The sequence below is a fragment of the Symphodus melops genome (assembly GCF_947650265.1).
Source record: "Symphodus melops genome assembly, chromosome: 10".
NCBI classification, from domain to species: Eukaryota; Metazoa; Chordata; class Actinopteri; order Labriformes; family Labridae; genus Symphodus; species Symphodus melops.
This window is the reverse complement of record NC_136700.1, coordinates 2,397,864-2,414,330: the sequence shown is the minus strand read 5'-3', so window position 1 is coordinate 2,414,330 and position 16,467 is coordinate 2,397,864. Positions and strand designations below refer to the sequence as shown.

At 44.9% G+C, this 16,467-nt stretch overlaps 1 protein-coding gene across 2 annotated transcripts in view; it reads left to right on the top strand.

The window, feature by feature from the left end:
- Positions 1–16,467, top strand: part of nova2 (NOVA alternative splicing regulator 2) — a 72,209-nt gene that overhangs the window by 9,885 nt on the left and 45,857 nt on the right. For both annotated transcript variants that reach the window (XM_079353658.1, XM_079353659.1), the window contains one exon: positions 7,241–7,384. In XM_079353658.1, the coding sequence (XP_079209784.1) occupies positions 7,241–7,384 (144 nt within the window). The remainder of the gene's footprint in view (positions 1–7,240; positions 7,385–16,467) is intronic.

The window sequence follows — 16,467 nt, the reverse complement described above, 5'->3', positions numbered from 1 at the left end:
CCAACAGTGTGTGTTAAATAAAATAAAAGGCACAAATTATGGTTAGATACAACACGTGATTACAGCTGATAAAAACATGAAAAAATCTGGGTTCAACATTTTGACACGTCTCTACATGAACTGTGTCTTATCTGTCATGCAATTAAACCCACAACTACAACAACTCATGCAGCAGACGTACAACACAAAGGAAGGATGGAGAGTCAGTGTGCAAACGACAGTGAATATGGATGTGTTTTTAGTGTTTCACCTTGTCGCTCACATGAGAAAAATAAAACGGACTCCTCCGCACACCTACCTGAACCAGCTCTCTGCGATTCCACCGTTAGAAACTCCCATGTTTGATCCAACACATACTGCACCTTCCACACGATATTTAGGTCGTCGTTGTGTTTTGCATGCTTGAAAAAAAAAATAAAAAAAAAAATAAATCCTCCCTTTACAATCTGACAGCTAAATCATTAAGAAGTAATCAGTAACAATCAGCACATATGTAATTATGATGTTTTCTTGTTCTTATTTGGACTGAAAGTTTACATGCTCATTATGTTGTCAGCGTGAACGAGTCTGTGCACACGGGGGGGGGGGGCCGGGACGCTGCATGTTTGATGATGATGCTTCGTATTCACAAAGCAGAAAATATGAGCAGAGAGAACAAAGAGTCTGACACCAGGTCTCTCTCCACACACACACACACACACACACACACTCCTGCTCTCCAGCAGTGTGTTGTGTTAACGGCCAATGCTACCACCTCATGCGACTCTTTTACATTTATTGAGTTAGTGAAAACAAACCTCCTTCCTTCACAAGTGAACTTCATTTTTCTTAAAGTCTGGCAGAACTTTTTCAGCTTTTTCCTAAAGAATAAATTATTTCAGGCCAACTAAAAACCTTCTGCTCCAACACCCACGACTGCAGAGGTTCTTTCACCGCCGCTGTATAATTTTCTGAGCAGTGCGAGAGGGCGGAGAGTAGGCGAGCCTCACGTGACCTCTGTCAGGTTTTCAGATTGCTGTTGACACTGACGGGTCAGACGTGGCTCGCCGAGCCTCGGGCTGCTTATTATGCTGGGATAGATCAGCACGCATGAATATCACCTGCACCTCTGGGACGTGGGTCGACATGCTGAAGGGAAGCGTGGGGTTTAATTACACATAATTAGAATCCGCGACTGTGTTATGAAGATAAATGAGGATTTGGCTTTACTGGAATTGTGCAAAAAATGTAACCCGTCTGAACTGTATGTGGGTGGAGTTTGCACTGGATCAGGATCACACATGAGACATGAGGGGAAGGATAATTTCATAACGATGTAACGAGAGATCCCAAATGAGTCTGAAGCAACTCTTACATTTAGCAGTAGTTTAACCTAAACGTGTGGAAACCCTCGAATCCAAGCTCAGGAGTGGAGATGCACAGGTCGTGGAAACCTGATGTTTAAAATCTCAATTAACTTTTTTATTTATTTATTTATTTTATATATATATTTATATATTTATATTTATGTTTTAATAATTATTAGTTATTAAGTAACTAATTACTGATACCAGCGTTTTTTTAACTAGAATTATTTGTCTGTCTTTCATATCAGCTCGGAGATTTGATAGATTTAATGCCGTAAGCTGTCCTGTCTCTTGAAATGTCATCGGAGCGTTTCCAGCTCGCCGATCTTTCTGACATTTTCATTTATTTTTTAACCATAAAAGAGTTCCTTCAACAGAACACTTTATTAGCCCCATAACATCTCTGAGTCAGCTGTTTGCATAATCTACCAGCTTTTAGTTGATGCACATCAGATATGACACTGGTGCATGCTACATTATTTGCCGATTGGACGATATTGTTATCGGTTAAACCGATGCAGCCAGAAATTCATCTACAATCTACAAATGTTTTGATTTAGTTTTGCAAATCTCTCAATTCTCACATTTGGTTTTTGATCATTGTAGCTCTCTGGATTTTACCAGAGAGTTTTTTAAAGCGTGCACAGAGTCAACATGGTTGAGTGCAGAGCTGACAGAGAGTGCTAATGTGTCTGAGACGAACACCAAGGAGCTTCAAAAAGTGCGACACAGAAACATCTCTTTTAAAGCTACTGATACGTCAGAGGCTTTTAATAGGTGCTGATAGACCTGATAAAACCAGAGGCATGCTGGGAAACATTCGCTGTAAACAGAGCTGTTCAGCGTGCTGCAGTGTGGGAGGTAGAAGCAGAGTTTTTTTTTTTTCTCTTCTAGAAGTTAGTTTGTATTTATGAAAATTGAGTCACAGCACTTCTCAAACCTGCTGAAAGCTTATTTCCAGCGTGTTGTGTAACCCTGTTAACAAACTGCACAGTGGACATCTGCGCGGCTCTTTAATCACACACAGGTTAACCATGTGTTGGAAAGGTGGAGGTGCACACACAGCTGCGTTAACTTTGTTTGAATTCAATGTGTTTCTGAAAAATGATCCGTGATCACAATCTAAACTCAGCTTCCCAGCATGCTCGTCACCTGGCGTTTGGACGTTTTTTATTGACTTTCATTAAAATTGTATCTGTGCTGCACATTTCTTGATGCTCACATGGTGACAAGTTCTGGTGTTACCATGCAACAGTTACAAGTGATGAACATGACTCACTCATTACATCCTCGTCCGTACATGATGAGTCATGTTACCAAGGTGTGTAGGCTTGTTTGTGAGGCGTCGGAAATAGTCTGCTCAGAGGACGTGAGTGTGACTGTTTTGTTTTTCTGCACACACGATTTCGTGTCAGTTTCCGTGTGTGTGTGTGTGTGTGTGTGTGTGTGTGTAGAGGGGCGGGGGTGTCGGTGTGTGTTTTATATTTACCAATTCCCCGGCCTTATTAATACAGGCTGGTTATAATTAGCTAGCCTCTATCTAAAGCAGGTCAGTCCAAGGCTTTGCGCTCAAAGTGGGTCATTGCAGTACAGAGAGGAGAGGAGGAAGGAAAGGAGGAGAGAGAGGAGAGGAGATGAGGACGCTTCCTCTGACGTGTCAAGTTTACGATCAAAGTGCACGTCTATGAAAGTGATCAGTGGGATTAAGACTTCCATCAGCACGAGCGTTAAGATAACAACATTAGCCAGCTCGCTCGAGGTTCCTGTGATACGATTGTTTTAAAAAGAGGAGGAGCACATTCAGTAAACAAATCAAACTTTCAGCCTGCGTTCAGATGAACTTCAGTTCAAGGGACTTTCATCAGTCATGAAATTATAGTTTATATTTAAATGTTTTATTTAGTTGTTTGTGGACAGAAGGACGACTCTTTGTGTCCTGCTTTTATTCAAGTTTTGACCCTTTTTTTAAAATGTTTCGTTCTTGTGTTTAAATTGATCCGGATTCTGACTCTTACATGAAGCTCAGTCATCGGGAGTGATTTCGATCAGCTTGATAGATTAAATTATTAACAGTTACTGACAGATGAAAAATGAGCTCTGATTTAGTTTTTGTTTTGTTCTGTTCAGACGGACCTCTCTGTAAGTTATCGGTGAGTTCACGTTCACTCAGAGAGTCGTGCTTTGGCCTCCGTCTACTCTCAGGTTCAGTGACGGTTCAGAAGAAGAGTTTTATTCTTCAGGTTTTTTTCTTACAAAATAATCTAAATATCTTCACAGTTTGATACCACGAGGAGGCCGGAGCTGCTCGGACAATAAAGATGTGTGTAAACTGAGGTCAGCTCTTCTCTCTTTCCTCTTCCTCCTCGTCGGAGCTCCTGCAGTTTGTGTTTCATCACTCCGAGCCGAGGAAGGGCCGGGAGTGTCGGGTTTCCTGTGAGCTCAGGCTTTGACTTGGCTGAACACTCGGAGATGAGAACAGAGTTTTTCACACTGTGAACAATGTACTGTTACCACGACAATCCCTTTCCAAACAGAGCTGAGGGCCAACGTTGGTTAGAAACAAAGAGAGAGAGAGAGACGGGCGAGAGGTTTCCTCGGATCCGAGCTCTGAACGTTTAACCAAATGACACCCTTCTTTTGCAGGATTAAGAGCAGTGTAACGTGTTTCTCAGTGTCAAAAAAAAAACTTCTCCTCTTTTGTTTTCTTTGCATCAAGTTAAGAAATTACAGTTTTTAAGTATCACAATTAGAACCCGGAAACATTCAGTCTCAGATCGCACTTTATGCTAAAGTGTTGGTAAACATATGTAGTGTTAATTTGTCTTTTACATTGTGGGAACAGCTCTCCGTCTGCAGCATCCATCCAATCCGACGTAATCCTGGAGTTATCTCAGCGGAGTCCAGTGTGCACACACCCACTCGGTGTGCAGAAGAGGTCCAAATCTAATCATCCGAAATAAGTGAAACCATGTGTGGGTGCAGAACGGGCTTTACGGGTCTTTACTGTCGTTAGTGTAAAAAGATTGTATAACATCAGCGGTGAGCCTGGAGGGAAGTTGGAGGTTTTTTGAGAAATAGTTTAGTGATCAAAAGGTGAAAAATATTCCGATGTTTCTGCTGAGTTTCAAGTCAACACTCCACCTGCTGCTGCTGCAGTGAAGCTTCGCTCAGCATCTTTTCTATTAAACCATTCATGTCTGTATTCAGAGGAGAAAGTTCAACGAGACAACTGGACAGATGTCAGAATATGAAGGAAGAGTAAAGCTTGCTTGGTAATCCAGGTGCAGAATCCCTCCCTGACTTTCAGAGCACGTTTTTCAAGCATTCAGCTTTTTGAGTATTTTCTCTTAACGGGACCGTGATGAAAAGAAACTCACGTCATGCCGTGTTGAGAAAGTCCTCAGAGAAATGTTAATAAATCAAGTGAGAAGTCGGGTTAATTTGTCTTCATCTCTGCAGCTATTGGCTGGACTAACTGAGCGCGCCAGTGTGGGCGGGGCCTTTCACTAAGTGACATGTATTTATGGTGATGTGTCACAAACACTTCAGCTCCTGTGTTAACAAGATGTAACGAGTTAACGATATTAAAAGGCCTTTAATAATCCTCAGTGTGCAGTCACACAGTCAGAGCGGGATGGCGAGTGTGCACGTGTGTTTTCAAACTTCCATGTCTTGGTGTCAGACAGTGAACAGCGGTGTTACGAGGTGTTTGGCCCTCACGAGATCCTGCGCTCCTGGAATAATAATAATCCTATTTTAATCGGCCTCCTGAGGTTCCTCGTCCTGGATTATCAGAGATGAAGAAAAGCTGCTGGGGAGGGAAGCGGAGACGCACTGAATCACGTTAAAGAGACCAGTGATGGATGCTGCTGGTGCAGGGATGTTTTTCTCAGATTTACAAGCCTGCCGGAGAACAGAATTCAAATAAAATCTGCTCTTTGAAATAAATTGTAGCGGACCTGAAGGAGTTGAGCTGGATCTGTTTTAGACTTTCCTTCAGTTCAGTGAACGTGGATGTTTCCTTCACACAAATGAGGAACGGTGGGAAGAAGAGAACTACGGTGGCCTGTGAGGTTCAGTGTTTTTTTTTGTGTTTTTCTCGCTCTCTTGTTGCTTTCGTAGAGAAGCAGCAGGCTGCACGATAAAATATCCCCGGTTCGTTCTTGCTTCAGGTCAACATGTCACAGCGAGCAGCACCTGAACGTGTCCCGACTCTGATCGGACAAAAAAAAAAAAAAAAAAAAAAGCATTGTGACCTTTTGGTTTCTTCTCCTCCCGGCTGCAGCTCGTCATTCTTCACAACAACTGAAGCAGAGCGCACAAATGACCAAAGTGACAAACATTCAATAGAAAACGTCAAACAATGTGAAGTCAGAGCACATCTGTGCAGCAGCAGGTGTGCTCCCTGACTCCATGTGACATCAGGATTCATTCACTGCACCACACTGAACATGTTTGTGTTTCCTCACTCTGCAGGATTTGTGAAACTTTGTCGCACTCCTGTTTTAGCGTTTAGGGAGCCGGCCTCTGGATTAATGATATTCAAATATTTGTCTTTATTTAAAACTTGAATGCTTACAGAAGTTTACCTCAGAGCTGCTGCCTGTCTTTGATCGTCTTCTGTATTTGATTGACAACCAATGAATGAGTTAGCCGAGTGTCCACCTCGATGCCTGCGTCTTTAAAATGTCTGTAATCAGTTGGAACAGACCTGTCACAGATTTCTCAGCAGGCCCCTCCATGTTTGTTTGAGTTAATCATCTCTTATTCAGTGATCATCTGGATAACCTGAGGCTGGATCTGGGAACAAAACAGATGAAGACCCGAAACTATTCAGAGCAAACAAATATCATTTAAAGATCCTTTTAAAAGGACGACATTAAAGATTCACTTTTACGCCTCTCTCTTCTCTGCTGTACGCCACTTCCTCCTCCTCCTCCTCCTCCTCCTCCTCCTCCTCCTCCTCCTCCAGCAGACTGATTGCACAAATGCATTTCATCATAAAGACCTGACCGCAGCGTCAGCGTGAGCACACACCCAACGACCTCCTCATCCCACCGGGACAATCAGCAGAGCTCACAGAGGACGCTGCTCCTTTCACATCCACAGATCAGTGACGATGTGCTTCAGGGTTTGAAGCTCACAAACATTCGATTATTTACTCTTCTGTCTTCTGTGTTTGTTAGTGTGTGTGTGTGTGTGTGCTGGTGGCCATGTGGTGTGCTGCACTCGCGAGGCGCTGCATGCACACTCATCGGGTGAATCTGATTAGCTTTAATAACAAACCGACGGGCGGCATATTCGGCTCCCTCCCTCGTGCGGGAGGCGGTGACGAGGAGCAGATTCCTCGGGCCCCGACGCTGAAATTAGATCAGACCAATCTGGAGAGAGAGTGTTCAGAGGCTCGCACAAGTGGACGTGCAGAAAAAGGGAGGGAGATAAGGCAGACAGAGAATCATCTGATTATGGAAATAATTAGTTGTCATGGATATCAGCCATCGTTTGATGTGATTGGGTGGATTTATGCAGCTTCGTGAGGAGGGGGAGACGGTCCAGAGATAAACGATTCTTCTGTGGCGTGGTGATGCGACGCTGACTCGCATCTGCTCCGTCAGACTGTGATGGGAGACAAACGGATCACGGTTCACACTCATGCCAACGAGATGATCCCTGTTTGGATGTTTTGCAATTTTACAGCAGAAAACAAATCTGGAAAGAATCTAAAGTAAATCAAAGTGTGATGTAAATAAAGGCATGCATGAGGACAAAGTTCATCAGACTAACGATGCACACTAGCTTTTATTAAAATGTCTTCTTCTGCTGCTTCATTTAAAGTTGAAACAACACTGCACTCGCTCTGTCTCTGACTTCCTGTTTCCTTTTTCCTGCTGCAGAGGAAGGCGAGTACTTCCTGAAGGTTTTGATTCCCAGCTATGCTGCGGGGTCGATCATCGGGAAGGGAGGTCAGACCATCGTCCAGCTGCAGAAAGAAACTGGAGCCACCATCAAACTGTCCAAATCCAAAGACTTCTACCCCGGTAAGACAAACACAACCGTCATGGCTGCTTCGCTTTGATGCATGAGACACAGAAAGCTTCACCTCCCAAAAACATTTACACTGTTCATATTTATATATTTATCTATGAGTGATCCCTGAAAGGAAACAATGACAGTCTGTAACATCACACATATGAGCATCCTTTAGATTGTGTGTGTTTGGCCTTTGAGAAACACAAGCAGCATCAAAGCTTGTGTAAACAGTGTGGAGCTGTCATGAGGAGAAGCTCTCTGTTGGACGGGTGGGGTCTTGCATGGATGGAAACAGCTGACAGCAGTGAAGTAAACAGATGCAGAGGTGCGTCGAATATCTATCGATCCGTTTCTACGGCTCTCCTCTTAAAGGACGTGCAGCCAAGTGCTTCATCCCATTAAGGAGGCATTTCATTATCTCAGTCTACAGCCATCAATGTTTCATAATGCATAAGCACAGATGTGCATAAACAGTAAACACACACACACACACACACACACACACACACACACACACACACACACACACACACACACACACACACACACACACACACACACACACACACACACACACACCACATGAACTGGAACAAGTTGTGTGAGTTTGAGAGTTTCTGTGGGATCAGAAGGGCTGACATCCTGCTTGAGCCTCATCTGTTATATGGATTTATAGATTTATAGAAGCTGTGTGTGTGTGTGTGTGTGTGTGTGTGTGTGTGTGTGTGTGTGTGTATGTGGTGTGTGTGTGTGTGTGAGTGTGTGAGTGAGAGAAGCACTAGCTTTGTGTTGACTGGTTGTTGTGAGTCCTTAGGGACACAGGGGCCTTTACTGAGCTCACTCTGCACCCCCCCTCCCCCTCCCCCCCCCACTAAAACACACACACACACACACACACACACACACACACACACACACACACACACACACACACACACACCACCAGAGATCAGGATTACAGGATCAGAGGTGAAATTGTATTTGTCTAAAGTCTTAATTCTGTCCTGACGTGATGTGACCACAGTGCTGTGGAGGGGTGTGTGTGTGTGTGTGTGTGTGTGTGTGTGTGTGTGTGTGTGTGTGTGTGTGTGTGTGTGTGTGTGTGTGTGTGTGTGTGTGTGTGTGTGTGTGTGTGTGTGTGTGTGTGTGTGTGTGTGTGTGTGTGTGTGTGTGTGTGTGTGTGTGTGTCAGCCTGCTGTTGTCCTACAGGTTGAAGGTTCGAGGTGTTTGTTGAAGACATAAAATGGAGAGCAGCATGCATGCTGTATCAAACAGGTGAAAGTCCTGTGTGAACTCAGAGTGATGCGCTTCACATTTCCTGGCGTCACTTCATCACTTCAGAAATCTCCGAGAAAGAAGGAAAATGTTGAGTCGGTTGGTTTTTGGCGCCGACAGCTCGTGTTGAGGGTTGTTTGGTTAAACAGAAAATTTAAACTAATCCTTCAAACCAAATCTCCCGACCTCGACCGAGTGCTGGAGCTGCCATGTAAACATGAGTCACGCTTTAGTTGCTAGGAGGGCGTGTTGTTTGAAACACACGAAACACGGCGTAGTAGCACGTTTTTCAACTTGTCTCGAAAGATAAGATCATCGGGAGCCGAGAGGGGAATCACAGGAAATCAAACCCTGCATGTGTTCCTCTGCGGTTTGACTCCTTCTCCGCCTCCACTCTCTTCAACCTCAGCACACGTGGAAAAACAAGGTCTGCTCCAGACTGAAGAGGCTTCATGTGCGTCCAGCTCAGCTGTGTGTGTTTAGAAGACGGCTGGCAGGTGGAAGAATGATTCAACGTATCCAGATCTATGATGTAACTTCTCTCTGGAATAATGTAAAGTGTAAACCTCAGGAGGTAGAAGAACAGCCTCGCTCCTCCTTCTCCTCCTCCATGAGACCTGAAGTTAAAGTGCGCCGACTTCCCCCCCCGTGTTTTCGTACAGCGCCTGCAGAGTCTCTGATGTAATCGCTGCCCGTGAGCCAATCACATCACAAGCTCTGTCCGGCCCTGCAGACGTGTTGCATGCACAGTGCTGCTCTTTAATATGTTTCAGAGCTGCAGCCTGGAAAGCATCAGGTCGTTGTTGATGCTGAACATGTTTCAGCTCACAAAGTGTTGATTGGACACTTGTGATGCAAAGAAGTTTAAAAAAACACGATGACACACATTTTAGGATTTATTTTGGAGGTTTCTTGAAATGTCGCTTTCATGCAACTGTAAACTCCGTTTTACATGCAGATCTGCTTTTCACAGTCAAAGAGAGGGAAAAAGAGGCTGAGATGAAGTTGGCTTTCTGAAACAAGACGTTCAGTGTGATGTTGTGTGGAAATAACGGTCCTTCATCACGATGAATCATTTTCCTGTAAAGCTTCATTTCACCTCCCAGCTGCATTAACGTTCTTCTCTCTCTCACAGGTCGCCGAGTATTTATTCGGTTTTTAAATTCAGCTCTTGTTGTTTTCGTCAGGGTGTTTTTTTACGTGTGTGTGTGTGTGTGTGTGTGTGTGTGTGTGTGTGTGTGTGTGTGTTTGGTATTTGGGGTCTGAAAACAAGCACCCGTTGTTTGACACCGGCACACGAGACTCCTGAAATCTCTGCCAACTAGAACAGATGCAAGGTGCAGCAGGAGCCTCTAAGATGCACACACACACACGCACACACACACGCACACACACACACACACACACACACACACACACACACACATGCATAAATGATGATAAATATGGACAAAAACACAAACATGTGCAGTGAAAAACTTTCATGAGCACATAAATCTGTGGAAAGCTTGAAGATTTCCACAGTGGAAGTGAAAATAAATCTACAGGAACGATACAACACACACACACACACACACACACACACACACACACACACTCGCATGCATGTTTTCCAGTCTCTTGAGGTTTGCTGCAAAAATCACTGCAAAGACGGGAAGAACTGAAAGATTGGAGGGAGACGAGAAACAAGAAAAAAGAAAGAAAGAAGTGGTTGTACGCGCCTCCGTCTAGAGGGGAAGACTGAAGAAGCTGTGTGTGTGTGTGTGTATGTGTGTATGTGTGTGTGTGTGTGTGTGCATGTGTGTGTGTGTAAGTGTCTAAGCGCTGAAGGGGGCATCTGTATGCAAATGAGACACGGTTCTTCCTGGGTGACAAATCAAAAGGCCCACCTGCTGCAATAGCCTGTCTGTGTGTGTGTGTGTGTGTGTGTGTGTGTGTGTGTGTGTGTGTGTGTGTGTGTGTGTGTGTGTGTGTGTGTGTGTGTGTGTGTGTGTGTGTGTGTGTGTGTGTGTGTGTGTGTGTGTGTGTGTGTGTGTGTGTGTGTGTGTGTGTGTGTGTGTGTGTGTGTTTTAGATATAACAGGGCCAGTCTAATGAACAGAGTAGCGAGAGTTACTGCTGTGTCTTGGCCAAAGCGTCTCATTCCTCTCCTCTCGCTCTTCCGAAGACATTATCCCCCCTCCCTCTTCCCCCTCGACATCCTACACACACACACACACACACACACACACACACACACACACACACACACACACACACACACACACACACACACACACCCCAGCTGTCATGGAAAAGCTGGCAGAGGTCACTGAAGTTTTTAGTAATTGTATCTCTGTGTGCTGGGGAAATATTCAATAGCTTGTAAGGTGTCAATTTGTGAAAGCAGGATCTTTATGTAGCACTTTTTATTCCCTCGTGGTTTCAGGCTGACTGTCTGTTTTAAGTTTTGCATTTCCGAGGACTTTAACTGGATTATTCGTTTTTTACAAAAAGAGGATGAGAGGTTTGCAAAAGTCCTAAAGAGTGAACGTTAAATCTGCCAGAGCGTGATGTGATCCAGTGACAGGAACATGTAAAACGTCTGTGCAGATGGTGAACAAATGCAAGGTTCTCTCCAAAATGAGACCTGGATTATTTCAACCGAGCACCACGGGCGAGTAAACACACAAAACATCCAGTGTGTTTCATCTGAAGGTAGATTCTGCACATTTGAAGAGTTTAAAGATGAAGTTGAGATAAAAACACAATCTGCTGTTTTGTGTTTTAGCAGTTAAAACGTTTTAAATCCAGAGTTTGACTGTCGCCCGGGGGAAACGGGAGACTCCGCCGCCATGTAAGTTATTGTGACAAGAGAAGACGGAAGAGTGGACACAGAGATGCACGCTCTCTGCGAGTTTAACAGAAGATTTGACAAACTGCACGTTAAAGAAAATATATAAAGAAGAGCGGGACACTCTGCTTCCAAACACATGACCTCGTTCTACTTCATCAGCCTACATTCCTCCACTCATACATCACCTCTCCTCTCCGTCCTTCTCCTCCTCTCAATTCCTGCCTCGTCTCCTTCTCCCCGATCCCTCTCCTCCTCCCTCTCCATCCCCCTCCTTCTCTTCCTTTGACACCTCCACCTGTCCCTCCCTCTCTCAGACCTTCCTCCACCTTTTTGTTCATGCATCTTTCCATCCAGTTCCCTCTCACCCATCAATCATTTTCCCCTCCCTCCCTCCCTCCGTCTGTGTTGCATTACACCTTCGCCTCCTCCCTCCCTTTCCTTCCTCTCCCTCCTTCCTCCCCTCCCTCCCATCTATCTGGAGAATAGTGCAGCAGCAGCAGCACTTAAGCCGAAGACCAATTAGCAAGGAGCAGCAGTATGGGGGGGACGAGACAGGCCACCATTCATCCTCACACACACACACACACACACACACACACACACACAGAGCGACCCACCATTCACTATTATGGCACAGCAGATTTATCACATACCCATACAGTGCACGGCGGAGCAGCTTCCAAATATAGCTCCTCTCTGTCTCTCTGCGGGTCGACTGGATGGAAAAGGACAGAACAGTATTTTACGATGCCACTGCAGAGACGCAGGGAAAAAAAAACAAACATTTAAGCATGAGGAAATAAAACAGGGCAGTAACTGAGGGCACAAAGAAAGGCTTTAATCCTACCCTCATTTCTCATGTCTGACGATCACCGTATTAGACAATCTCTGGAAATAGTCCGGATGTGTTTCCCAAACGGTGGATTCAGTCCTCTCACAGTTTCCTGCGGTTTAGGTAACACTGACTCACCAGCTAATCAACCAAAACCAACAAAGCATTAATTACCCCGAAAAACACAAATTCAATCATGTCTGTGATGTCATCAAATAAGGCCGAACTCGACTTCCACGTATTAATCCAGAGCAGGTTGTGTGTTCAGAGTGACTTCAGCTGCTTTCAAAGTGTTTCATTAAAAAAACAGTTGTTTTTTTTAAATCGATCTTTAATTTAAATCTGTGAAATTAGTTCAGCAGGAAGTCGAGTAAAACAGAACATGTGGCCGTAAACTGAGCTGTTCTGACGTTCATTATTTGCTCAGCGAGCGGACGGTGAGGATTAAACCTGCGACTGTTAGTTCATCAGTCAGTGTGGTGAACAAACACAGCCGCTGCTGTTCCACATGAAATATTCATTTACGACACCTGTTTTCTAATTAGAATCGACCCGCCGCCCTCCTCGCCGCGCACATATTGACCTCTGCTCGGACACAGGGGCCGAGCCACGAAGACAAACGTATCGCCGCCGCCAAAGCTTCCTCTCCTGTCTCGTGTCACTTTTATGACTGCGGTTCACTCGTGGAGCCCGATGTCTCACGTTCACGCCGCCGCAGAGACCATTAGCTTCTCATTAGCAGCTGCGTCACATGTTAGCATAGCAGAAGTTGTTACTCGCTCGTTGATGAGTCCGTCACAGCGTGGAGTCGTTGACCATCTCTCCCTCTCTCTCTCTGTCTCTCTCTGTCTCTCTCTCTCTCGCTCTCTCTCTCTCTCTCTGTCACTCTCTCTCTCTCTCTCTCTCTCTCTCTCTCTCTCTCTCTCTCTCTCTCTGTCTCGCTCTCTCTCTCTCTCTCTCTCTCTCTCTCTCTCTCTCTCCATCCTTACTTTTTCATGTTTTCTTTTTAAACCGTCCGTCTCTCTCGCTCTCCTCTGTCTGTCCTCTGTCTCAGCATGCCACCATTTTAGAGCTTTGTCTTTAATCCCACGCCATGATTGCAGTTTTCAGTATTTAATATCCCCTCCACACACACACACACACACACACACACACCGCACAAGCACACAAACCTACACACACGATAGCAGCACACATCTGTCATGAAGGCCGCTACTAACATGCCAACACACACCTGACCCTCTCTCTCGCTCTGTCTCTCTCTCTCTCTCTCTCTCTGTCTCTCTCTCTCTCTCTCTCTCTCTCACACACGCACACTCTTTATCATCATGACTGATTTGAGCTCTAAGCCTCTTACGACGCTCTAAGCTCTCAGACTGAGCGATGGAAAACTGCAACATTACATATCTCTCAGACACACACACACACACGCACACACGCACACACACACACACACACATGTTAGCCAGCTCTTCATTAATCACAGATCCATGACAAATGTCTGCAGTTATTAAATGATTTCCGCTAAATTACATTTCTGTTTTAGTTCCGTCTGAATTGGTTGAATCATTTCGGCGACTTGACGACAGTTAAAGTATCTCCAGTCGCTCTGGGCTCGAGTGTCACAGCCAATCACAGCTCAGACTCGACGTGTCACTGACGGGAATGACTGATATGTTTATGTGACACTGACAGAAACTATAAATCACAATCTGCTCATCTTCTGTTTTGACCTCATTTTAAAAACAAAGTATATAAAGTCTCTAATGAAGAATAAACACATGGAAGAGGAGGAGGAGGAGGAGGAGGAGAGAGGAGAGACGAGGGAGAAAGGTGACAAAATAATGTGTAATTACATCTACATGAGCATGCTTTAAACACTGCTCTTCTGTTTTAATCGGTTATTTGAATTATTATATCGATAAAAGAATCATCTTTAGGGAACGTGTCAGCGCAGAGGATTTTAAATCAGACGCTCTTTTGAAAAAAACAAAGGGATGCATTTCCTCGCTGCAGGATGTCAAACATGTAGGAGAAAAGAGCTGGAGCTGAGGAAACACTGACGAAACCTCGGCAACTCCAATTCTTGTAATTGTTTGTTTGTGTGACGTCAGGCGGCAGGCGGGCGGGCGGGCGGGCTGAGTAATCCTCAGTACCAGTCTGTGCCACGCAGGCTGACAGACACACAGACAGAGCGTCACATCCCTGCAGCTCCAGCAGACACATCCATCAGCACAGACCAGGAAGACCTTTAATCTGGACTGATACAGCAGAGGGGGGGGGGGGTTTAAAGGCATGACAGCAGCGTGTTTAAAATGAAAGGAGCAGACTCTGATGTTATCTGCTGCCATGAACAGAAAATCAGCTGTTTCTCATTTTCTCTCTGATAACATCTTTGATTTGGCGAAGCAGTGAAACGAAAGACGATTCATTTTTAAACGCATGTTTGATCAAATCAATTATTTCTGATAAGAAAGATCTGTCCTGTCTTTAGTTTGACCTTGAATCGTACTAAATGTCTTCATTCCCATTTTAGGATATCTGACATATTACACATCCAGCAGGACATCCTTCGCATGATGCCTTTTATTTCCACTCCTGAGTCCACAGAGCGGTGTAGTTAAAAGGTCAGATAAAAGCGGGGGAAGCTTGTTGCTGCCTCTAAAGTGCATCTCTGAGTGTGTTTCTGTGTTCGACGCTCCTCTGGGAGCTGAACCCTGAACCCTGCAGGGTCCCTCATGTTCTCCAACATCCACTCATGCAGAAGGAGACCCTCAGCCCGAGCAGAGTAAATACCACGCTGACATACAGCTCTGTCATCTGCAGCACAGTCAGACTCACGACGCCGACGTTCAGCCGCTAATGCAACGGAAGCGATTTTATCATTCATTCATGTGAATCGTTTAACTCACAGGATTATTTATTGACCTTCAACATCATATTGGTTATTAGGTGTCAAATGTAAAATAAATGTGTCGCTAATAATGACTTAATTATATGAATTATTAAAGCTCCGTCGTTCGGGGAAATGCAGCTCACGAAGGAGAACAGTACAAAGTATGAAACAGATTTTAACTGACCTCAGCTCATCACATAAAGCTGATTCATCTGCATCATGACATGAGACCCCCCCCCCCCCCCCCACACACACACACACACACACACCTCTGCAGCTCTCAGGTCACATCAGGCGGCCCCCTGCTGTGTGCAGACAGGCCTAACCAATCAATCTGAAGCACATCTGCCACTCTGAGTTCTGAGACTGAGCATTAGCACACGCCTCCTTTAATTCAGCTCCCACATCTCCTTCTGCATCTCTGAATCCTCACACTTCCTCTTGTGTCTGTGCTACGGCAGCCTGCAGGATCCAAAACAGCGGAGGGGATTAGGCATGAAGAAGGAGGGGATCCGTGTTGGTCTCCTTCACCCTCAGCGAGCTCTATCGCTCTCTCCATTTACTGCTTCTGTATTTAGACATTTAATAAGAGAGTGTTGAGGGTCCCAGTGAGGGCGGGAGTAAATACAACAGCAGGAATATGGCCGACCTGCCCGCAGATCAATGCTGCACTCAGTGTGTGTGAGAGTGTGTGTGTGTGTGTGTGTGTGTGTCCGTCCTTGGGAAGTGGTAGGGTAATGCAGTCTGCCAGTGAAATACGACTGTCATAAACCCTCTGAAACACTTTCACTGCCTTTCATCGCTCCCACACACTCTCTCTCTCACACACACACACACACACACACACACACACTTGGGATACTCACCACAGCAGGTCGGTATGGATGTGTGTGTAGATGTGTGTGTGTGTGTGTTTATTGGCTGAGATGAGTTGAGATGCAAGAAAACCTTCGTCTCTCTCGGTCATGACATCATCCTCCTCCTCCTCATCCTTGAATTGTCACCAATTTCCTGATGAAGACTTTTAAAGAACAAATTCCCCCTTTTTTTTTTCCTTTTCCTTGGACAAACATCCTGCATTGATCAACTCGCTCAATGAAAGCTTTTATGTGAAGAGCTTAGTTTCACAGAAGTCTCTCCTGAGGGGGAAGAGCTTCAGCAAGCGGCAAATAATTTGTTTTTACTGCTCGAGTTTATTGGGGGGAAAAAAACAAAAAACAAATGCAAATGTTAACATGAGCAGTGGTCTTTAA